We start from the raw sequence: 24831 nt of genomic DNA, 5'->3' as shown, positions 1-24831 counted from the left end.
GAAATTTTTAATATATGGAATTACAGTTAAGAAATCATTTGAGTAATGGTAAATTATAAACTGGAAGTGTGATCCAAATACTGCTGTGAGTTATAAATTGGTATTGTAATATCCACATGTATTCAATTTAATAATCATGATAATAGTAAGATGGAATCCAGAGGGAAACAATTAAGTCTGGCTTTCCAATGATTACAGGAAATCATTGTTTATTTGACATAATTTTTACAACGATTTTCAACAACTTGTTTGCTGAGGGTTCAACAAAATTCCTATTCCCTATCTTCGGTGGGAAGTATAACGTTCTGGCCAGAAATAGGAATGGCTGCTGAGTGTGCCAGGTTTTAGATGTTTCAAAAAGAACAGAGAGGAAGGCAAAAGAGATGGGGGCATGGCATTACTAATTAGGGATAGTGTCATGGCTGCAGAAAGGGAGGAAGTCACGGGGGGAGGGGGGGTATTGAGTCAGTGTGGGTGAAGTCTGAAACAAGAAAGGGGCAATAACTCTTCTAGGTGTTTTTTATACAACCCCCCAATAGTAACAGGAAGATAGGAGAAGGTAGGGAGGCAGATTCTGGAAATGGTGCAATATTAATAGGGTTGTTGTGATGGGAGATATCAACTTTCCTAATGTTGATTGGCATCTCCTTAGCTCAAGGGATTTAGATGGGGTGGCGTTTGTTAGGTGTGTTCAGGAAGGTTTCTTGGCACAATATGTAGATAAACCAATAAGAGGAGAGACAGTACTTGATCTGGCATTGGGAAATGAACCTGGTCAGTTGTCAAATCTCTCAGTGGGGGAGTATTTTGGAGCTAGTGGCCACAACTCTAACTCCTTCACCATAGTGCTGGAGAGGGATAGGAGCAGACAATTTGGGAAAACGTTTAATTGGGGTAAGGGGAAATGTGATGCTTTTCGGCATGAACTTGGGAGCATAAATTTTTCAAAGAATTCCTACAGATTTGTCAGGCAAGATTTCTCCTTAAAGAAACAATGCTGACTTTGGGCCTCAGGCTAACTGGCCTGTAATTTGTTTCCTTCTGCCTCCCTTTCTTCTTAAAGAGTGAAGTGACATTTGTACTTTTCCAATCCTCTGGAACCATTCCAGAATCTAATGATTCACTCCCAGGTGTGAAAGAAATCTTTGAATCTACAATCACCTGAGCAGTTGTTGATAGAACCCAGGGTTACTTTGACTTCTGGATTAACATAATAAATACACCTAAATAATTTCAGAGATGCTGCCTAGAAATTCTGGGCAATTGTAGTTAATTGGCTAGAATTGCAGTAGGAACATATTGCATTGTCTCTCTCAAATTCATTTCACTGAGTCAATAAAATTGAATTTCTGTGGAAGAGTAAGATGTGCTGGTTCTTCTCTATATCTCCTTCATTTCCACTCACCAGAGATGAATTCCTTGGAAACAGAATTGAAATTAGAGCAATGTACAGATAAAGAGTTGAGTTATACTTATTAATAATAATCAAATGCTTTTGTAAAACTACATCCAATGCAATTTATAGAATTCATGTTAATGTAGCTTCTTCATAATGAATATTTTATTAATAATTTTTAAGATGCCTGCATTACTTGCAAGGTGATCATTGCCTAGCACTCTGATGTCCTACATATCAAACATGCCTGAAATGTCTTGGTCTTGTTGCATGCAGTCATGGACTGTCTCATTCTTTGAGGAATTATGAATAGAACAGAATGTTGTACAGCAAATGACTTAATGTAGGATGGCTCCTCTCTACATTCTAGCTTCTGGAAGTCCAGAACGAGGGGTCACAGTTTAAGGATAAAGGGGAAGCCTTTTAGGACCAAGATGAGGAAAAACTTCTTCACACAGAGAGTGGTGAATCTGTGGAATTCTCTGCCACAGGAAACAGTTGAGGCCGGTTCATTGGCTATATTTAAGAGGAAGTTAGATATGGCCCTTGTGGCTAAAGGGATCAGGGTGTATGGAGAGAAAGCAGGTACAGGGTTTTCGGTTGGATGATCAGCCATGATCATACTGAATGGTGGAGCAGGCTCGAAGGGCCGAATGGTATACTCCTGCACCTATTTTCTATGTTATCATGGGATAAGAAAATCAACTGGCATGTGGTAGTGGTGAGTAACTGATGTGAATGGTCTGCCAAACAAGAACTGGTGAAGACATGCAGTACAATACAAAACATAAATACTAATACTTGCACTCTGTCTGAATCTAGTTACTTTCAATTGGTCAGTGTGTGTAACATGTAAGTAATAGGATTTCTGTTGCTAATTACTGCCTCATCTTTATTGCTAGAACTTTCACAATCAAGTGAACTGTTGTTGTTGTCATAGTTCAGCAAGGACTTACTGCTATAACCGATTGTAAATGTCCTTTATCCTGCGTCAGTCTTTCTACCCATATGTCACACTGTGACATAGATTTTTCCAGAGAAATAATTAGGAATACACCTGGGATTTTTTTGGTATTGATGATTACCTCAGTTTTTCTTTAACTGGCTGTGGCCTGGTTTCGTCTACTCAAGAGTTAAATAATTTCCCTTCTGTATGAAGTCTGATTTCCTGCTTCTAAGTTTGAAATTAAATTGAAGTCTTCTGGGCACTATGACGAGATTTCCTCTTGCATGGTTGTTGCAAACAGAATGCCATCAGGGCTGCACGAATAGAGCCCAACCCCACACAGCATCATTTCTTGCAGAAATTGATATTTTCTTCCTTAGATTGCGTATTACCGAAAGGCTCTGTGCTACTTTCACTAAAACTGCTCCATTTTGCTTAACTCTTAATCTATTTGCATTTCTAGTACATAAAAGATAGAGGTCTATGGTCTGAATTTATCTTCAAACATGGGCTCAAAGTATTCATACCAAATACTATTTCCAATCCACCCTAAACTTTCAGCCAATTATTGGTAATTTTTTTTGCCCCCATAGAGAACCACACATACTATTTGAATGAATAGTGTCAATGCCATTGCAGAATATGTTCTTTATAGGGCTTATGGCTAAAGACATCTCATTAATCCTCAGGTAATGCATAACTCTTTGCTAAATGGAGCAGTCTCTTGTATATCAATATTCACTGTGAAGTCTTCATTAACCTTTATCTTAGTAAGTATTCTTGTATCAAGGATGGCGTATGTTATTTAAAATATATACGTCACATTGCTCACCTTCAATGTTATACAAAACTTCCTTCTGTGGTTACAATAATTATATCATTTCTAATAGAATGATGTTTGTCTTAAATTCCACTTACAATGTATTTATTTATCCCTACATGTAGACCAATTTAAGTAGTTTGCTGCTTCAAACCAAAACACCAAATGATTCCTAAAACAGTAATAGTTTTGCGTCAAACCAAGTTTTTGTTCTACTTACCTGCCGCTGACAATGTCAGAGCTCCCACCAGTGTTTTTGTCATTGCATTATATTCTGCATTTACACTATTGCCTTGGCCAAGCCTCTTTGAAATTTTCAGAGAGGTGACTATACTGAATGCCCAGTTGGATCTAAACCACTTTGTAACTTGCAACTGTATGTGGTCAATAAATCTGAAACAAAAGCAAAATTACAAATGCACCGAAGTTGAATAGCTGTTCTTGTACTGGAATGAAATATTTTGGTTTTTCTTTACCCATTAGCACCTTAATTATTTTCATCCTCATGCTGTGCTTTGATAGTCTAATTTAAATAAAAACTCCATTCATTTCATGAGCAAATGGATTGGATTTGGTATTTGGTGCAACTATCAAGCTTTCTGTTGGATTGCAGTTTTATACCATCTTTCACTTTGACTTATTTAGCTTGCCTTTTTATTCACAACGAACTTTGCCGGCACTAAGTATGATTTGTGACGTGTATGTTCTCAATAATCTCAACAAACTTCCTTCTAACAAAGTTCATTGTAGAGTGTATACTTGGACCATGAAGCTCAAACCAAGCGCATGTAATTTATTCTTCACAGGCCACCTCTAGAACTTTTCAGACTACAATGTGTATAGAGGTTACATGACCATCATCTTAATAAGACCATTGTTCACAAACACTATATAGTACAAAATAGAGAGGCTTCTCTAATACCACTTGTAAGATCTGCAACCTTACTCATCTTAAAGGGCAAGGGCAGCATATGTAACAATAGACAATAGCCTGCAAATTCCACATGTCAAATTATATTTGCCTTAAAAATGTTGCCATTCTTTTTTTTTGTGGATCTAAATCCCAAAACTCATAACTAGACATCACCGATACAGTACTTTCATCACCAGCTATCAACCAGTTAAATAGGAGCATAAAATGTCAATCTTGCCAGCAATGCCCACAATTTTGGAGTGAAACAAAATCCCTATTCCACTTTGCAATTCCAATTCTACCCAAATACTGCAGTTGATTGGCTCAGTGTCCATTTAACCACTGTTGATGAATACAAAAATCATATGAAATCAAGGTTACGAACTGTATTTATACATCCAATAATGACAACAGGTAACTTAAAAATATCAATTTCAGCGTTCTTAGTGCCCAACATCCACATGCCTGCCTGTTCCATGGCTCCATTAGTTTTATGTATACGCTACCAGTGCAGTGAAATGCACTGCAGATGGCTGTGAAGGATGATCTAAACCATTAGGGTAATCAATGTTAGTTGGGGCAATTGCAGAATAGTTGATAACAGAAAACCAGGATGGTTAGGATTGTTATTGATCTCTCAGGCTGTTTGCCAATTCCAATGGTCATTGTTCTAGTAGGCAAGTTGAAATGGCATGGCACTTTCAAACCCACCAGCCGCCATGAAGTTATTCAGAAGCTTGATGAGTTCCCTGAACCTGTACAGCAGATGTCTGAGCTCTGGTTCTGGAAACAGCAATTTAAACTTTAGATCCCAAAGGTAGAATGGGCTGAAAAGCAGTACTGAAAAGTGGAAGAGACAAACAGGGTGGAAAAGTCAGTTGCCTTGGCCCTCCTCACCACTTAAGGTCAGAGCACCTTTGTCAGGATTATGAAATTATTGTTTGTTTACTAACTTGCCCATAATTAAACATCCATATACAGACTTCTTCCAAAAACATTAGTATTACCACCAAACTTAAGAATTGAGGACAAAAGCAGCAAATCAAAAATCAGCTTGCAAGTCATGTCATGAGTTGACTGTAATTTTGCAAGACAAAGAACATGTAGCAGATTTGGCAATAACAAATTAGACCAATTCTGTGATCCTTTCTGTCTAAGCTAAATAAGGAAGTGGAGCATAGAGAAAAAAATACCCCAAATACAAGTTGGATAAAATCCTGTTGGATGTCAACAACTGGTTGAATCATTCTACCTGTGGTCAAAACCTACAAAATAATGAGTGTCATTTGCAATGTTCCTCTCATCAGCTCCCTATCCTACCTGGAAATCTAGCACACATTAATAACCCCTTCATAAGAACTACCAGATGGTTGAAGGTAGGTATCAATTTGCTAGTCACCTGCAGAAACACACAGGATAACCAATGAGCAACATGATCACCAGCTTTCAGAAAACACTATGGATATTAATAAACTCATTACCATGCTGAGCAGTAACCAAAATATAATGTGTTAACAGAGCAATAACAATCTAGCTAAAAGAATGGGTTCTACATATTCCTGGATGCATGGTGCTCAGGAAAGCAAGGAGACAGTCACATTACGGAGAACATTAGTGTTTTGAACAGACATCTTAGAATAAAGGATAGCTTGTTCAGACTGACAAAATGTGGTGCTATTATAGTAGTGTAAATAAACCATGGACCAAGGAGCAATTTTTCAAAATATGCAAAATAGAAATTTTGGCCAAACATTATCAAAATTTTGGTTTGACCTCACTTGAAGTAATCTGTGCAATTCTGGTTGCCCCATTATAGGCTTTGGAAAGGGCACAGAAAAGGTTATTCATAATGTTTCCTGGATTGGAGAGTATGAACAAGGGAAGCTTGAACAAGTTTGTGCTGTTAGAAGTTATAATGCTATGAGAGGCAGATAGGGAACACAGCTAGAATCTTTAACTGTAGGATAGAAACGTCATGAAAGTAAGGTGGAGAGAAGAAAAGGGTTAAAGGAGATGTGGGGCAGTTTTCAAAAAATAATCTAAACACAGAGGTAAGTGCCTGGTGAGTGGTGGAAATACATGACAGTGATGTTTTAAGATGCCACTAGATACACATGGATATGCAGGGAATGAAAGCATATGGATCATGCAGCAATAGAAGAGAATTAGTCTTATTTTATTTTGTGCTGAAGGAACTATTTCTGTGATTTACTGTTCTATGCTCTAACAACAAAAACAAAGGGCTGGATGGGGAACTAATTTCTAAGGTGTTCAGCACTTTATTAATAAGCTTGCAAGGAAAGACATTCAGAACATTTTAATACTATACTTTATTGAGATGCAACAATAAACATAATCTGCAGGTAGGAAATATGCATGCAATAAAATGAATTACTAAAAATATTTACAGCAGCACCTATACATATTTATACACTGACTTAAGTCACAAGTTATTTGCCATGTTGACCAACAGATCTCATTTCCAGCAAAGATGCAAAATTACTTCAAAAATAATCATTTTCTTGCTTTATGCCCATCTGGTTCATGAATAGAAAGCAGTTTGTTTCACTTAATTATTTAATATGTAGATCCCAGAACAAAATTGTTGGTCAATCATTTTTAATGATCGTTTCACTCACTTGAACTTACATTTTTCTTAAACACTGGTGACATACCACTTGAACACAAAATTCTGACTTTGTGCCTACTATAAAATTTGAACAAGTAACCAACTAGAGAGGGAAAAACTGACAGGAGTACTGACAAATGCTGTGATTTAGGCATTTTGTTTTTAAGGAACTATACCAGAAATTTTAAACAAGGCTTTTTTGGATGAATAATTGCTTGCAGCCATAATATAAATCATGATTCCCTATACCTACCCAAAATAAAAACCTTTGCATCCAAAGCATAATGAATAACCTAGCTGTTACAAAATGGCAGTTTCAACAACATGGTTGTCAGATTGTTCAGATATATTGGCATGAAATTACTGATTTTTACAGTGACGTACAAACACTTGCAGTAACTACTAACTGAAGTAAACTGAAAACTACCTCATAAATAAAGTCTTTGGTGCTGGTTCTGCTTTCTCAAGCAGGTGAATGCTAAAGCAACTTAAATAAACAATTTATCTACTTACAAGTCTGTATCTTAGAGATTTAGAGTCACAAAATTTAGTTACACAAGTTCTTAATATTTTAATTGCATTAACTTTTATATATGCATAAACATAATTTAGGTTAAATAATGCATAGAAGCATCCAGGTAGATGGATTTTTTAAATTGCCAAATTCTGCTTATGACAAATAGATAGAGCTATTGTGGAGGGCAAACAGTTGGAATTCTGCCAAAACAGACTAGATTTTCATGAATACTTCAGTAGTACAGTCAAAACAAGAAATCCTTTCCATTATGTTAATAACAAAGTTAATGCTGCATGGAAATTTCAAAACTAACTGATCAGTTCATTAATTTGACAAAGTTTACAATAAATTACAAGTTCTGATTGGGATATGCAAGTGATCAAATTAAGGCAACAAACAATTCGCACATGTATTATGTTAACTTATCAAGATAGGTATCAAAGTGAAATTATTTCACAGAATGAAATAGTAGTTCAGTTCATAAAATAGATGTAAAATTGTCAAATGATACATTAAAAAGGCTGCTTTAGGAAAATGCTAATCCTCTTATACATCAAATATATATTTGTTCACCCAAATTAGGAAATATGTACATTACAATAAAGTTAGCTGCTAATATACTTCCTAAAACATGTATGTGTTCAGGATTTTTGGCAAAAATAAAACACTTCAGAAGTTCAATAGCCCAATAAAGTCAGAAGTGCATTCTTTTCAGTCACTTCCAAGATCATACTGATAAAAATCAAACAGCTGGTAACTTTGTACAAAATGCTGGAGGAACTCAGCAAGTCAGGCAACAACTATGGAAAGGAATAAGCAGTCAATGTTTTGGGCCAAGACCCTTCATCAGGTCATCAACTAGTCACCTGTTCATCTAGAACAATGCAATGATAAGCCATCAAGAATTTTATACAGACTGGGACACACTTAAATTTTATCAAAACAATCTTTTATTTGGCAAAATACTTGTAAAGAATCTGATCAAGAAGAAAATTGGTCACACCAATAACTGAGCTTTGCAATGACACAATGGCAATGGCTTAAGTAAATGTACTGTAAATGAAATTAATTTTAGAATATGAAAATAATTTAGAGGACACCAAAACATATCAAAAGCTGAACCCTCTTACCAGGATAATCTGATGCTAAATTCATTTACCCCAACATATCCTTAGCCCACCAAAATGTGTCCTTGCACAACAATGAATTACATATAAGGCTCCAAGGTTGGTGAGGCTTTAACAAAAAAAAAGTGCAAAGTATCAGCTCCATTTACACTTTCACTGTACTGTTAATATTGGGAATGTGTTCAGAGAAAGAAATTATTTTATTCACTCCCATTCCGTGGTTCCAGGTGGTTTTGACGTTAAGTCATACATGACACGGGAGATTCCAGGTATCTTCTTGATCTCTCGCACCATTTTTAAAATAATCTGGTAATTACAAGAAGAAGCTTTAATAATAGCATTGAAAAACATTTGAAAACACTTGTATGCATTTCATTTGCTGTATGCTGTTTCATTTGGATGTATTCATATATGGTTAAATGACAATTAAACTTGAATGGAATTAATTTGTGAATGGCTTTCTTGACTGCTCTACCAAGGTTGCACATGAAATACTATCCCTAAACAGAATGCTCCTGGTACCAGTAGCTACTTACTAGATGATCCTGGTAGAAACTGGATTAGCCTTAGTCATGATTGAAAAGTTCACTTACACTCATTAATTCTCTGCATTTGAAGAACAACCATTTCAAAACCAAATTATTAGCTGTTTGTATCTACCCAAAAGGATAATGAAATTTCAGTGGATAAAACAAGAGAAAATTTACTGAACAAATATAATTAAATGCCATGTTAACGTCAGCATCAAATCATGAAAGAAAATATTTATATTCAATAATACTTATCAAGAAACATCTTAGAGGGTGTATCTAAACAAAATTCAAATCTCACCTCTTCAGGAATGTGGTTACCAGGAGTTGCTGGAATGCCAGTCATGAAATCACTGGTAATGAAGGTCCGAATAACTACAGATCTCTGGCAGGATGGTTGCTTTTGGAGTGGATCGCGGTCAAAATGCAATGGAGTTAAAATAACTGGCATCTGACTAACTTTTCCAGAGAAACCTACAAACATTCGAGGCATTATGTTTTAATGTGGCTACAGTTAGATTATTTGCAGATACTGAGTGTACTCGTCAAAGTAATCAGTATTGAGTTAATCTTTAGCTATTGTTCAAAGCCAAAACACAAATATTACAAGTTCTTATCCATATACATTCTGCTCGCCCAAGGCACTTTGAATTCTCTTCACAAACCACACTGCCATCATGCTTTCATCATCAAACAGGGTAGATAGTGAGGATACGGGAAACCCACTTTCATTGGTCAGGGCATTAAATATAAAAACAGGGGGGTTATATTCTCAACTTTACAAAACATCTGCCAGACCTTTGCTGGATGACTGCGTGCTATCAGTCACAACACCATAGGAAAGATATGTTAGTGATGGAGTGGGTGTAGAGGATGGTGCTTGACTTTGAAATCACAACCATATCTTTCTCATCAACCTTCGAGACGTACACCAGCATGCAGGTGCTTCAGGCTGTAGTCCATTGTTTGAGGTTTTGCTTTCTAATTTGCATCCCAGCCATCGGGAAGACGAAGAGTAAGTACTCACAAAACTTCAGACATCTTTGTGACACCAGGGACATGCAGTGGATGTGACAAGGTATACAATCATAATAGACTACAAATCCATTTAGCGCGTCGACAGTGATGCTTCCCTTCCTGATGGCTGATATGCACGTCTTGACGTAATGAATGATATGACATCGAGGAAAGCCCCATCTCCCCAAGGAACAGGCACCCTGCCTGGCTGCAGCTGAGGTGAAGAGGATCCTAGCTAGGAAAAAACTCTATAAAGCTCTGAGGCTGGACAACATACCTGGTCAGGCACTGAAGGACTGTGCAGCCCAGCTAACAGGTCTTAACAGACTTCTTTAATACCTTTAAAATACTCCACAGTCCCTGCCCAAGGGATGACAGTTAATAGCCTAAATAATTACCGCCCAGTGACACCGACTTAAACAATTATGAAGTGTTTTGAGCAGCTGGTAATGGATCATATAAAATCCCACATTCCAGCTACACTGTATCCTTTCCAGTTCACCAACCGCTCAAATCGGCATAGTAACGCCAAAGCTCCAGCCATCCGCTTCATCCTGTCCTACCTAGAAAACAACTTCTCATACATTGTTGCTCATTGACTTCAACTGTGTTTAACACAATGATGCCTCAGAAGGAGGTGGATAAGTTGTCCTCATTGGGACTCAATACCTCTCTCCGTAAACCTCATCAGCAATAATGAGGAATTGCCCTACAGAGAGGAGGTAGAGAGGCTTATCATATGGTGGTAGACAAGAGACAATTGTGGACTTCAGTAAGGCACAGGACGACCACTCTCCATTGCACATCAATGGCTCTGACAGGAACACTATTGAGTGCCCTGTCTGGCTGCATCATTGTGTGATGCAGAAGCTGCAAGGCACCTGACTGCAAGATCCTACAAAGTATAGCAAAAGATTCCACAAGAATCATCAGGATCTCCCTCTCCTCTGTGTGTGACAGTGTATAAGTAAGGGCTCAAGGCACTGTTGAGGACCCCGACCACTCAACCCAAATTCTATGAACCACTACCGTCAGGAAGGAGGTACAGGAGCATCATGACTAGGACTGGTAGACTAGGTAACAGCTTCTTCCTTCAGGTTTATGAGTGATAAATACCACAAAACCACTAAGGTCTCAGCACTAAGACAGAGAGCTGTTTCCTACAGGCAGTCCCTGGGTTATGTACGAGTTCCATTCCTGAGTCTGTATTTAAGTCGGAACAAGTACATCCTGTATTATTTAGCGCCAGTTAGTCAAGCGTTTGTCTGAATATATATTTTACCTTTCTATGCATATAAAACTTAAGAAACGTACGTACTCCAATAATTAAACCACTGCTTTGCTTAGTAATAATTGTAGCTTTCATCGGGGCAGGGCTTTTCACATGCTCCATGATTATCACTTTATCCATTATCCTTTAAAATTGTTCCGATCATTGACCGACTGTAGCCTAACACTTTTCTAATGACCGATTGCGTTTCACCTCTTATTATTTCCACTTAATGTTCAATCACGATTGCTTCCAGTCAATGGAACAGAAACACTGCGGGCGTCAGGACCCAAGCTCCGCTGGGTCCTAATGACCACTGCACTGACACAGGCTGAATGGGACAAGTGGGGGCTGTGCTGGATTTGGGTATTTGATCATCCACAATAATCCGCGTGGGAATTTAAACTGGAGGTGGCAGTGTTTTTTTTTCACGAGGTCGAGTCGCGAGCTCAATATCAACCTGGCACGGATGGTACGGGAGTCACTGGATCGACATCAACCCGGCATGGATGGGAGCAGTCTGTCACTGGATCGAACTCGGAAGCCTCCTTCTCCAGCGCTATCTCACTGCACCACCAGCCAACTGGAACCGGGGGCAGGGGGGGTCAGGGGGAATCTTACTAAGAAATTTTTAAGCCAAATACAAAGTTAAACACTCAACACAGTGTCAACGGCAACGACTTAAAATGGCAGACGGCATTCTCCTTCCTCGATTTGTAAGTACGGGTTGTCCGTAAGTCAGACGTTCGTAACTTGGGGACTGCCTGTATTTACTTGTGCTGCACACTACATGGATTTCGAATTTATTTTATTAACTTATTAATGGTAATATTGTTTTATCTGCTGTGTATAATATGCTTTTGTGGGTGTACACTGGATGGAGGAACGTTGTTCCATTTGGTAGTATATATGTATAGTCAGATGATAATAAACTTGAACCTGAGCTGCTCATCTTCCTTCAGCAGAAATTATTTTTTTTATTTTATGTGTTGGGTTCTTAGATGGACCGCAGCAGCTGGATCTTTCACTGCTGACTAATTCTCTCCTTCCAAAACTGTCCTTCACCCCAGCAGAACTCAGGTTAATGGTTGCAGGAAATAGTATCCTTACCCCTACTATATTACCCGCTTTCCATAACAAATTTCTTTTCCACATATTCTATTCCACATTCACAAATCCCCTGGAAAATCAGAACACTAATTCAATAGAAATAGTAAAGATATTCATCAACATTAGCAATTTTCACTCACAAATAAAATTTAAGAATGCCCAACACTCACACTTACCAGACTCCCTAAGAATGTTGTGAGCCTCAAAGTCAGCCTGCCGAAGTGTGCTAAGCACTCCGGTTGTTAGAAAAGTTGGTGTTACATCTGTAATGGGTTCTCTGATCTGTGGTCCAAAAATGTACACAGCTCTGAAAGAACATTAACAGAACAACATTGGTAAAAAAAAAACATAAATTGTTTTGTGAAGCTAACAATAACTTCCATAATTTATTAAAATTTAAAACATACCTGTTAATATTATGACACATTCGTGGAATAAGCCTAGCCAAGAACATGAGAGAATCCCAGTGTGGTGCATCCTTACTAGATAAACCACAAACATAGCTATATGATCTGCAGTCACCCTGCAAAAAATTTTTTTAGAGAATTACTGTTAACAGGAAAACCAGTTGTATAGGTAATATGATTATTTTTCCTTGAAAGCAATTAAAACTGAAATAGCTCCAAGTAGTAGCCCCTCAATATAGGTGTGCGAGAATGGGTGCACACAAAGCTGAGAAGCCCCCAGTGTCTCTATATTGAATATGCTTAGTGTGTAAGTCACTCTAAGGCAAGAAAAGCCTGGTGCAGTTGTAGTTAAGTAACACCTTTAAAGTGAGACTGCTGGAGGCACCTCTGCTTACCACAGAGAGATAGGATGAGTTGATTACGACAGTGTGTGCTCAAAACAAACAACTGAGGCTTCTGCAGTGAGACGCTTCCGGAAAGTCTTCCTAAAACACAGCATCCCTTTACACAATACGGGGTGCCAGAGACAGGCGAGACAACAGAAGGATGTGAAACATACCCAAAAACCAAGGCTCCTTATTAATTTCAAAATATCACTGGCAGTCCATTTGAAGTTTCGATTGACTTTTAATACCTCGACTGTGAATGGTGACCGACCTTGCAAGTAAGGAATTCAAACAAACAATTTACAATAATCAGCATCTGTAACCAATAAGCCAATTCTGTATAAAAATAGTTTTTGGTTCAGACTTCAGAACAGCTTGGGTAACAGGTGCCCATGCTGTTCTCCTTGTGCATAAAAAGCTTGAGTCTTAAGAGCACACGTGCTCTGGGCCCAATTATTTTAGTTAATTTATTACTGGTGCCAACAATTACTTTGACATTACCACTAAAGATACTTGGCTCCCTTGCTACTGGATCAAGGTCTCACTTACCAATTCACTGAGGTATTAGTGTGCAACAACTAACCAGATTAAATGAAAATAAAATCAACCACCACACCTCTATACAACTTCCATGACCAGGACCACAAAGCTCACAATTTCATAACAGACTTTAATGTCAATTTATCATTCAGAAACTTGGGTTTTGACACTAACATCCCTGTCCTAAGTTTAACATTGGGATAGGCAATGGCCAGTTCTAATTTTGCACTGTAACTACGAAATCTATGGATTTAGCCAAAGGAGAATGGCTTCCATCCTGACCAAGGAAGGGACAAACCTATACTGAGGAAGCAAACTGATCCTTTTGTGGTAAGAGGCATAACTTACTTCCTGGTCAGGGATGATCACTAAGAGAGCTGGAGGAGTCAACTCCAATAGGATCCTCCTCTAATCAAAACATTTGAATCACGATTCTACCCTAACCACAAACTTCAGCACAGACAAAAATACAAGTCTTAACAGACATATCCCCAGAACCAGCACTGGCAACCGTTTATTTTATTTCATCACCCAAGAGACTGCAAAGATAGCTGTATCACTCACACTAGGACATGCATCACCTAATCCATTCTAATATCTCGATCCACTTGACACACAAATGCCTCAGTATTTCAATCATTACAAATTACTTTGCTCTTTTAAATTGATGGGATATTAAATTGAAATAGCTTCAAATGTATCTAATTTCAGAACAATTATGTTGAGTATAGAGAAGATACACAAGTATAAATCAGGGACTATACAAGGACTAGAGGACCTAAAGGGCAGTTTAAACTACAAGTTAAAAAAAAAATTAGAACCTTGAAAAGTTTGTCAATTTAGCCATTCTTAAACTACTAACCTGCACTCCAACAGTCTTAATTGGCAGCAAGAAGGCATTGAGCGAATGCAGACTTGTAATTTGCATCAACTTTTCTTGTTCTTCATCAGTTGTACAGGACTTGACCCGCTGAAGTAAAGTGTGTGGCTGTACAAGAACATATTACAAATGCTGTAAGGGGAGTTTTGCATTAGTTTCTGTAAACACGATCTTCATGCTGTTTTCAGGAAAGAATATATGAAACAGCTCAGCGGATTTGGATCCAACTGGTTGTCCCAAATATCCCTAATGACTTTACTGAATGACTTGCTTGGCCAACTCAGAGGACTCCGATCATAAAAACAATTGAAGTTCCAGAACTTATTGCTGACTGCAGCAGGTTTACTTGTGTAGTATACTATATATACACAACCAAACCATACTATTGAATTACAAAATTACTCCAGTTTATATTCCGCATCTGCTGCACATAACTGAATATTACACCAATAACAAGCCACAGCACTAATGTATATTCAACTTCTACATATAATATGCAACTGAACCCTATAATTCCACAGCAGTTAACATTAAAGAATTTGATTCCAGAATCAGATGGTCTGTGGTGCATCACTTTCTTCAAAAAAAATGTGCTACAATCTCACACCTTGACAACAAAGGAGTGAAAGATTCTCTTCACCCTTCATTTTTATTTGTATCAAGCAGTTTCAAGTTATTAACTCCCACACACTGGAGAAAACAATTTTCTCAATTTTATTGAAATCATCATCATGTACAAGTTATCACGGGTGAGGCTACAGTTCAAGTACTTTGTACAATCTTGGTCACTCACTATTATAAAAAAAGATGTGATTAAACTGGAAGAGTGCACAGAAGATATACAAGGAAATGCCAGGGACTATACAAGGACTAGAAGACCTAAAAGACAACTTATAGTAATTTTATGTCTTTGCATCCTACTGGTGCCACTAAACAAATTCCACAACATAGATCAGTGATAAACCTGATTTTGATTCAGTCTAAAGGGAGAGGCTGGTCTTTATTCTAGGGAACATAGGAGAATATTTATAATTATGAGGCATAAATAAGGGTGGAGGAGCCCAAAATCAAGAGTGTATAGGTTCATGCAGGTGGTGGTCAGTAAATGGAATGATCTGCTAGATAAAGTGGTTGAGGCAGGTACAATAGTATAACTTTTGAAGTACTCTGATAGGTACACGGACAGGCAGGACTTGGAGGGATATGGGCCACATGTGGGAATCAGGACTAGTTGGGAGGCACTGTGGTTCACATGCACTTATTGCGACAAAGGACCTGTATCCATGCTAGGCTGCTCCATGATTCTGTGAAGTCACTTTTTAAGGTCCTTTATTCGTCAACAACCTTGACCTTCTTTGTAAAACTAGTAAAATTCTGGTAAACTACAAGAATTTTACTTTTCAAATGTGTTCAAGAAAGTATATTAAGAATTTTGCTTGAGCCCTTTTTTTTAATGCTCCATCTCTATACTAAGTACGTTGTTAATATATTTTTAAACCACTCTATCAGCCTACTTTCATCCTCCATCTTAAATACTGGACAGATATACACACCCAGTTTAAAAATGACATAGCTTCTCTTCTAATAATAGCACAACAATTTTAGGAAGTTAAGGTAAGCTATGGATGACTAATGGCAATATAAATACACACCATAAACTGCTAGAATTTTTGCACTGTATTAAATATAACAGAAAAAGGCAAAGAAGCTCTTCAAACATGCCTCCCGAAACATATCAGATCAGTTTGCTCAAATTTGCCAAGTACAACAAAACATCACCTGAGATAACTGTTCACTCAAGTGTTAATACATTGTGAAATTCCCACTAAGTGAAACTTAATGAATCTGAAGACTATGTTTTAGCAAATACAGCTGTCCTGAAGAAAGCCTATAAACGTTACAACCCTGGGTTTGATTAGTTAAGTAAAATAATATCAGTTTCTCTTCAAACTCATGGTTGAAGAAACCCCACAAGCCACAAGTGAAGCTATCCAGCTCAGGAGAGCAATATCTTCACCTCATTTCAGGAAAGTCTAGCAATACTTCATATACCAGACTTCAAATACTGAGCAAATGGATTTAGTTGTATTTGTTTTCTTTTGAAAACACTGCTGCTTTGTTAGGTACCTGGCAATGCCCATTCCCAAATGATAGATTTCCTCAAAGGACATTTTCTTCTTTAAAAAAGAAATGTAGTGTGAAATCGTTATCAAAGGGTTGGGATGCATATCATTGATACCATTGTTATCAATATCACAATACAAGAAGATTTCAGGCCATGATCACCACGAAGTTAAGTTAAAGTCACTATCTGCCTATAAAAAGCTGTGAGTTTATTCTGATAAGACATTTAACAAGGAACATGGTGTGTTTAAACTGAAATAGCAAGTGCTTTCCAAATTGTTGAAAAGAAAAGGCAAGTAGTATCAATCAGTGCTTACCTTTTTCACACTAGCAGAGAAATCAGCTACTATTTTCAGAATGTTGTTAGTTTCTGCAAAGTCCTTGCAAATATAAGGCTCATCAGCACATATTATTCTAATGGCAAGACCTGGGCCTTTTAAAAGAAAATTCAATGCAAGTCAAAAAATATTAATACTGTAAATATTATATAAAGACAGGACAGTGCTTAATTTACCTGGAAATGGATGCCTTGAAACAATATCTTCAGGAAGGCCCAGTTCTCTGCCTAATGCCCTGACTTCATCTTTGTGAAAATCTTTCAAAGGCTCTATCACTTTACCCTACAATAATAAATATTTATTAGAGCCAAGAAATATTGTTTTACTTTAACTTATAAAGTATAAACACAAGCATGCAATTGTTGAATATTGCACTTTCAGAACATAGCTTACAATTGCAATATGCAATGAAGCTACAAAATCACCCTGGCAGTAGCCAACCCTCTAGAGAAATAGATCTAAAAAGAATAAAGGATCAATTAATTTAAACACTGAATGACATTACTACATGCCTTTTAAACTAAAGGAAACAAACACACAGAGTTTAATTTTGTTTTAGTAAAGAAACAAAGTTGATAAAATTCACTTACCTCTTCCCTCAATTTTCTTATTAATTCTGTGTCATTATGATGAGTTTTGATGACATCTGCTTTCCCACTTGCTTCTATAGATGCACTTTCAATTAAATCTGGCCTCAAAGTACCTTGAGCAAGGTAGACTTCTTCAGGTTTCAGGTTCATTTCCCCAATTACTTCATTTGCAACCTACAAGATTATTTGGAAAAACATTATGCTAATCTTCTTTCACACAATTATAAAACCTCAATGCACAAAAATTAAAATGCTAGAATGAATTCAAAAGTACCTTCACAAAGGTATCCCCTATTATTTTTCTTTTCTCTTCTGGGTTTGTCGTCATATTTAGGGTTTTACTTATTCTCTTTCTGGGAGTTCTGTCTTCTTCCGAAATTGGAAGAGTTGTCGTCCCATTGTAGAATGCATGTGCAGCATTAACCACTAAAAATTTAAGATATTATGGTTTAAAATGTGCAAAGTAAACATTATAGTCTCCATAAGTATTTAAAAACTGAATGTATAATGTTAAAGCTGTATTTAATTATGTTTGCTGTGCATACAAACAAAACATATTGGCCTATAAGAGTTTGCATCAAACTGGCGCAAAGTAGTGCATCAAGCTTGCACTACCAGCAAGATAACTAGAATTCAGAACATTACTCATCACCAGCAGCCAGCCAGAACAGATCCCCTTTATTCCCATTCTTTGTGTTTTGCCACTGAAGCAATCTTCTGTTTATGTCAGTAGCTTTCCTAAAATACCATGTGCTCTTATCTTGTGAGATGGGCTCTGGAATGGAGGATTTACAACTGGAGGCCACATTTTTAAAACAAAAGAAATATAGAGTTGCTGTTTGTGCAAGCAGAAGATAAGTACTTGGTAGACCCGAGAGTTCATAAAAACACGGTTGAGATTAAAATCGGATCGGCTTGATCTTATTAAATGGCAGAGCAGGCTTCATTAGCCAAGTGGTCTGCTGCTAATTGCATTACTTCTAATCCCATGCTTGAATACAGTTACTTAAGATTCAGAGTAAATTTGTCTTATTACTGTTCATTCTGTAAAGTAACAATGTGTAGGAAATTCAATGATTGAGCAATATTCGGTGCTGGAAGGGGGGGGAGAATTATTGACATTTCAATAATGTTCACCCTTCCACTCTGTCATTAAATTCACTTGGTCTACCCGATACCTCTGTCCCTTTTCTCAATCTCTCTGTTTCCATCTCTGGAGACAGTATTGGGCTCGCTACTTTTCACTTATATGTTAATGATCTGGATTACAGAATTGATGGCTTTTTTGCAGTTTGCAGATCATAAAAGATAGATGCAGAATGGTGTTTAGGAAGCAGTACAAAAGGACTTGGACTGATTAAAGGAATAAAACCACAGGCTATTTTCTAAATGAGGAGCAAATTCAGAAATTGGAAGTGCAAAGGGACTTAGAAGTTCTAGTGGAGGATTTCCTAATAAAAGATTAGCTTTATTTGTCACAAATACATCAGTGAAGTGTGCTATTTGCATCAATCAGTGAGGATTGTGTTGAGCAGCCCACAAATGTTGCCACACTTCTTTTACAAACACGGCGGACCCCCACAAATCATTAACTCCAGCCCACCTGGAGGAAACAGAAGCAGCCACAGGGAGAACGTACAAAGTCCTTACAGAGAGCAGTGGGAGTTGAACCCTGATTGGTGATTACTGGTACTGCTACTAGCCTTACTCACCATGCTGCCCTGCCTCAAAAGGTTAACTTATAGGTTGAGTCAGTAGTAAGGAAAGTAAATGTAACATTAGCATTCATTTTGAGAGGGCTAGAACACTAAAAGATGTAAAAGTCATGCTTTATAAAATATTGGTCGGACCGCATTTGGAGTATTGTAAGCAGTTTAGGGCCCCCTATTTAAGAAAGAATGTGGCGGCATTGGAGAAGACCCAGATGGGTTTATGAGAATGAACCTGGGATGGAAAGGGGTAACGTACAAGGGGTGTTTGATGATTCTGAGCCTTATTGCACTACTGGAGTTTAGAAGAATGTTGGGGGAAGGAGGGGCAGGGAGAGAGGAAGGAATATGTCATTGAACCTTACTGAATACTGAAATGCCTAGATACAGAAAAGTACAGAGGAAGACGTTTCTAATTGTGAGAGTCTAACACCAGAGGCCACGGCCTCAGAATAATAGGATATCCCTTTAAAACAGAGGTGAGAAGGATTTTCTTTAGTCAGGGGGTGGTGAATCTGGAATTCACTGACACAAACTACTGTAGAGACCAAGTCTCTAAATAACTTGGAAAAAAGTCTGTTAAGCGAACAACACGAACACCTCTTTGAAAATCTAATAAGACTGTGATTGGCCATTTTGAGGCACAGCAGTCAACTCCCTCTCTCTTCCCCTTGTGAGAAAAGCACTGATATTCATCTTCAATCATTTTAATGTAGCTTCTCGTTCCTCTAGTATTAAACACTTTATTACAGGCAATTATAATTCACTGTCTACCCCTGTATCAGCTGAGAATATAGCCCAGAGTGGTGAGTGTGTGGAATTCATTGTCACAGGCAGCTGTGGAGATGAAGCCATTGACTATATTCAAAATGGAGGTTGATAGGTTCTTAATTAGTAAGGGCATCAAGGTTAAGGGGAGGAAGGCAAGAAAATTGGATTGAAATGGAAAATAAATCAGCCATGATCAAATGGCAGAGCAGTCTCAACCAGCTGAACAGCCTAACTCCACTCCTCTTTCTTACAGCCTGATGTAAATAAGTATTAGCCAAATAAATAATGAAGCGGATGAACTCAAAAGCTGATAAACCCCAACCATATATTTTCCTAAATCATAAGTTTTGAATGAGGTGGCTATAAATATGGTGAATGCTTCAGTTGAGATTCTTAACTATTCTTGTGAAGCAAACACGACCTTACTATTTGAAGACAAAGAACATGATCCTGTCAACTGCCTTGTCTAATGTGAGTAGTAGAAAATGGCAGATTCTATAATGAAGACAGAACAATTCAAATTGATTTGGTGCAGATTTATGCAACGGGTATCAGGTTTATTAATCAGTTTCAGTTGCACTCAATAGTTAGTGAATTCTCTTTGTATAAATTACAGGGATTGGAAGTTCACAAGCTTCATGAGCAATTTGGCCGAGGTAGTCAAATGCCACTTTTTCAAAATTGTTGATAACTAAGTCAGCAAGATTATAACTATCAAGAAGTAGAGACTTGAAGAAATATTGACAAGCTGAGTAATGGGAAAAACAACAGATGGAAACTAATGTGTAGTTTCAGAAAATGAATTGAGATCAAAATCAGAGCAGAGTACAAAGGGACGGATGTCCTATTCATGTTACTTTCACACGCTCTCACATGATGTACACATATCTCTGTGTCCCTTTATATTTGTTACTCTACTATATATTGCCTACCTTGACTCATTGACAAATTTATCAATCCTGTATTTGGTGCGTAAGACCAAGTTACTTATATGTATTGCAAGACATTGAGGCCATGACACCAGATCCCATGCTACTTCAGTCATAACATCTTACCAAATAGAAAAATGCCCATTTACATCTAACCTGTTTCCTATAAGCATCCAGTCTTCTACCCATGCCAATGTTACCACCTACTAAAGGTTTTGCTTCAGCTCAGGCTGTGTGGAAAACATTTTAACAATGTCTTCTGGATATCTATGCATATACACCAGTTCCCTTTACCCACAGCATGCTATTTCTCCAAAGAACTCCAAAACTAGTCACACCTGATTTGCCTTTTACAAAGAACAGCAACTATATTTGTTAACATAAGTTTTTAAAAATAGGTTCCAACATTTTCTGTATTACAGAAGCTAAAAGGATTGTGTCTTTCTGATGTTTCGTTTGAAAGATAGGATTTAACATCTGCAATTATCCAATCTAATGAAACCTTCCCCAAGTCTGGGTATTTGCAAAGATAAAACTATTTAATTTGCAACTCCGTTTGGTACTTCTTTCAAGGATGATGTCCATCATGGGCTTAAGATTTGTTAGCGTGGAACATCTTCAATTTTCCTCAGTACGACTTCTGAGAGATTGTAATTCTCTTCAACCCCCACCCCCTCAAAGTTCCACAAATTTTCAATGAACAGAGCTACCATACTTATTTCAAGTCTTCAATTGTGCCAGAATTGTCATCTAGGCCACAGCAGCATTGGTATTCCACTGCAGGACTATAACATTTTCACTAGTGTAAAATGATGCCTGGAATCTCCTAACCTCGCCACTCAGATGTTATATCTGAGATGTTATATTGACAACTTGTCTAACAGAGAAAAGACCTACGTCACCAAAACCCTTGCAAACTAAGTTATTAAACTCCCCATTAACCTCCTCTGCTTCAGTGGAAATGATGTTTCCATCTCAAATCACTCCCAGAATTATGATTTACTTTGGCATCATCGCAATTTAATCTTGAACAACATAAACAATACATGTTCAGAGGTCTATAATAATGTTAACAAGGATATTCTCATAAGTGTTAACATATCAGTTAAAATGGATTTTAATACCTTTGACTTTAATACCAAGTTTCCTCAAAGCTTCTTCCACACACTGACTCTCTCTCTTCCGCATGAAACCATTGTCAATGTGAAGAGCGATAATTTGATCCTGGTTCAGAGCCTTATTCAACAAGGCTGTGCAAACAGTAGAATCTACACCTCCACTCAGTAAAACCTAGGGATCAAGACATAAATTTAAGTGTGAACTGCAGTTTATCCATTAAAGAAAATGTCTGTTTAACTTATATTCCTGATTATTATAGGTACTTCATGCTAACAATGAAGCCTACCAAAACTTTGGAATGTCCAACTGTCCTTTGTATTTCTCGTATACATTCTGCTTCTCTATTCTGGACTGTGAATGTTCCACTGCAACCAGCTATGTCAAATAAGAAATTCTTCAAAATATCTTTCCCGTGCTGTGTCAGGTCAACTTCTGGATGAAACTGAACACCATAGAGCTTCTTTGACTCGTTTGCTATTGCTATGGAAAATTCAAACAAAATTAACATTCAGATTAATTTTTGTGAAATGCCATCTCTTGCAAACAAGCAACAAGCATCTGTTTTAATTTCAAATAATCATTCTAAAATACATTCCTTTGAAAAAAAAGATACACTTTTAAGCCAAAGTAACCAAATTTGCATTTGTCAGTGTCTTTACACTTAAAGTACACAAATACACACACACCTTCTGAATGCCATATCCACAATTAAGCACCTAAAAAAAGGAAAGCAAACTACTAATCTTCTTATAATTGCTCTTTCGTGTAAATATTGTGTATGATTTATGCCTAATTTAGGCTTTATTGTGTATGCAGCTTATAGGATGCTGAGGTGCTGCTACAAGCACATTTTTATTGCACCTGTGCTTACATATACTTGTGCGTATGAAAATAAACTTGACTGATCAATCCTGTGACAGTTTGCGAATTTGAAAAAAAAGTCTAAGTGAGCAACACGAACACATCTTTGACAATCTAATGTCTGTGATTGGCCATTTTGTGGCACAGCAGCCATCTCCCTTTCCCTTCCCCTTGTGAGAAACACTACTCATCTTCCATTATTTCCAGTACTCATCAAACTGGTACTATGTACTTTATTACAGGCAATTATAAGAAACTATCCACCCCTATACCAGCTGAGAGTGGTGAATGTGTGGAATTCACTGTCACAGATGGTTGTGGAGGTGAAGCCATTGAGTATATTCAAAACAGAGGTTGATAGGTTCTTAATTAGTAAGGTCATCAAGGTTACAGGGAGAAGGCAAGAAAATGGGGTTGAAAGGGAAAATAAACTCTATTTCAATCTTTAATACCTTTATTTTTTTCCTTTCAGGGTTCTTTTGAAGATCCTGACCCGGAGTTGACTATGGTTCTTTGTGGGAATGGAACCCACTCTCAGGGTTTCATAACCTGCCGTTGTTGTTTAGCACGCCAAGGACTTGGCCTAAATATTTCGCTTGGCTTTGGAAGCCTAGGATCTCGAGTCTCTGCAGATGGGCGGATCAAAGGTCGGTGTCACAACAGGAGACCCATGTGTCGTTGGGGGAGTCAGAATATCTGCAGCTACACGCCCAGACACTTGCAATCCTTGGGCATAGAGCTGGAAAAAAGCAACTTGGCGGACTTTCAAAATCGTAATCCAGCAAGTTGCTTGTTATGTCTCCCCATTTGCTGTGAAAACGGAGAACCTTTGGTATGTCGAATACCAGGTGAAACACGAAGTCTTTGGGGTAACTGCAAGTCTGTCTTTACTGGTGTTTTGCTCATGCTTGAGTGCCCGGTGCTTTTTTTTGCCGGTGTTGCTTGCTTCTTACACGCACGGGGAGGGGGGACTTATGGGTTCTAACATTTGACTGTTGTTCATCCTTTGGGGCACTCCTCTGTATTCGTGGGTGGTTGCGAAGAAAAAGCATTTCAGGATGTATATTGTATACATTTAAACCAGCCATAATGGAATGGCAGAAGAGACTCAGTTGGCAAATGGCCTAATTCTGCTTCTATGTCTCATGGTCTTGTACACAAAGACACATTTAGCATCTAGGAGCCCAATAGTGTAATTAATAGAGCTACTCTTACAGCTCCACCCATGCAGTTCAATCTTGGTCAGCAATGCTACATGTAATTTGCAAGTTCTCCTCTGCTATGTGCACTGCTCTCAATACTCAGGTTTTCTACCATATCCCAGACAGACAGCTTGGTAGGTTCAAAGCCATAGTGCAGAATCTGGTGAAAGCTAAAGGAATGTAAAAAGAATAGATTTCAGGGAAATTAGTGGCAGAATAGGACCACTCTGAAATTGGTACTAGCTCAATGGGCTGAAATGGCCTCCTTGCACTGCAAGGAAATAAAAAATACCAATAAAGCCAGGTTAAATTAATTAATTAAGACAATATTTTAAAACAATTTCATATTGTAAAGAGTTTGATCATGTATAAAATCTGGCAAGTAAAACAACAACCAAATAGAAAGTGCAGTGAACTGCAGATATAGAAGAAGCATAAGTTTATCCACAATGAGATTTTTGATTCCTCCCTTGGAGAACATCCAAGAAATTATCTGAAGTAGAGGATTGAGACTGGAGTACAAAATAGTTTTCCTTTCCAGGATACTACTTTGGAAAAAGGTGCAAAAACCTCTACCTCCCAGGAATTACTTAGTTTGACCATTTCCCCCCGTCAGGGATTTCCTGTGAGAAGTGAATTTTCCACCAAGTCAGCTGTAGGAGCTACAGAATCCACTGTGATTATATTTATTTATGGCTCC

The 24831-nt window shown here is 37.7% G+C and overlaps 1 protein-coding gene across 2 annotated transcripts in view; it reads right to left on the bottom strand.

Annotated features, from left to right (window-relative positions):
• Positions 1–6386: 6386 nt before the first annotated feature.
• Positions 6387–24831, bottom strand: part of gmps (guanine monophosphate synthase) — a 32985-nt gene continuing 14540 nt past the window's right edge. For both annotated transcript variants that reach the window (XM_059946427.1, XM_059946432.1), the window contains exons 6-16: positions 22355–22548; positions 22074–22239; positions 17815–17966; positions 17541–17714; positions 17127–17232; positions 16930–17045; positions 14471–14596; positions 12683–12798; positions 12452–12582; positions 9180–9352; positions 6387–8654 (exon numbers count right to left, since the gene is read on the bottom strand). In XM_059946427.1, the coding sequence (XP_059802410.1) occupies positions 8553–8654; positions 9180–9352; positions 12452–12582; positions 12683–12798; positions 14471–14596; positions 16930–17045; positions 17127–17232; positions 17541–17714; positions 17815–17966; positions 22074–22239; positions 22355–22548 (1556 nt within the window). In that variant the 3' untranslated portion in view covers positions 6387–8552. The remainder of the gene's footprint in view (positions 8655–9179; positions 9353–12451; positions 12583–12682; positions 12799–14470; positions 14597–16929; positions 17046–17126; positions 17233–17540; positions 17715–17814; positions 17967–22073; positions 22240–22354; positions 22549–24831) is intronic.

This window comes from Hypanus sabinus, chromosome 2 (assembly GCF_030144855.1).
Source record: "Hypanus sabinus isolate sHypSab1 chromosome 2, sHypSab1.hap1, whole genome shotgun sequence".
NCBI classification, from domain to species: domain Eukaryota; kingdom Metazoa; phylum Chordata; class Chondrichthyes; order Myliobatiformes; family Dasyatidae; genus Hypanus; species Hypanus sabinus.
The sequence above is the reverse complement of the archived record's forward strand: the minus strand, read 5'-3'. Positions and strand labels throughout refer to the sequence as shown.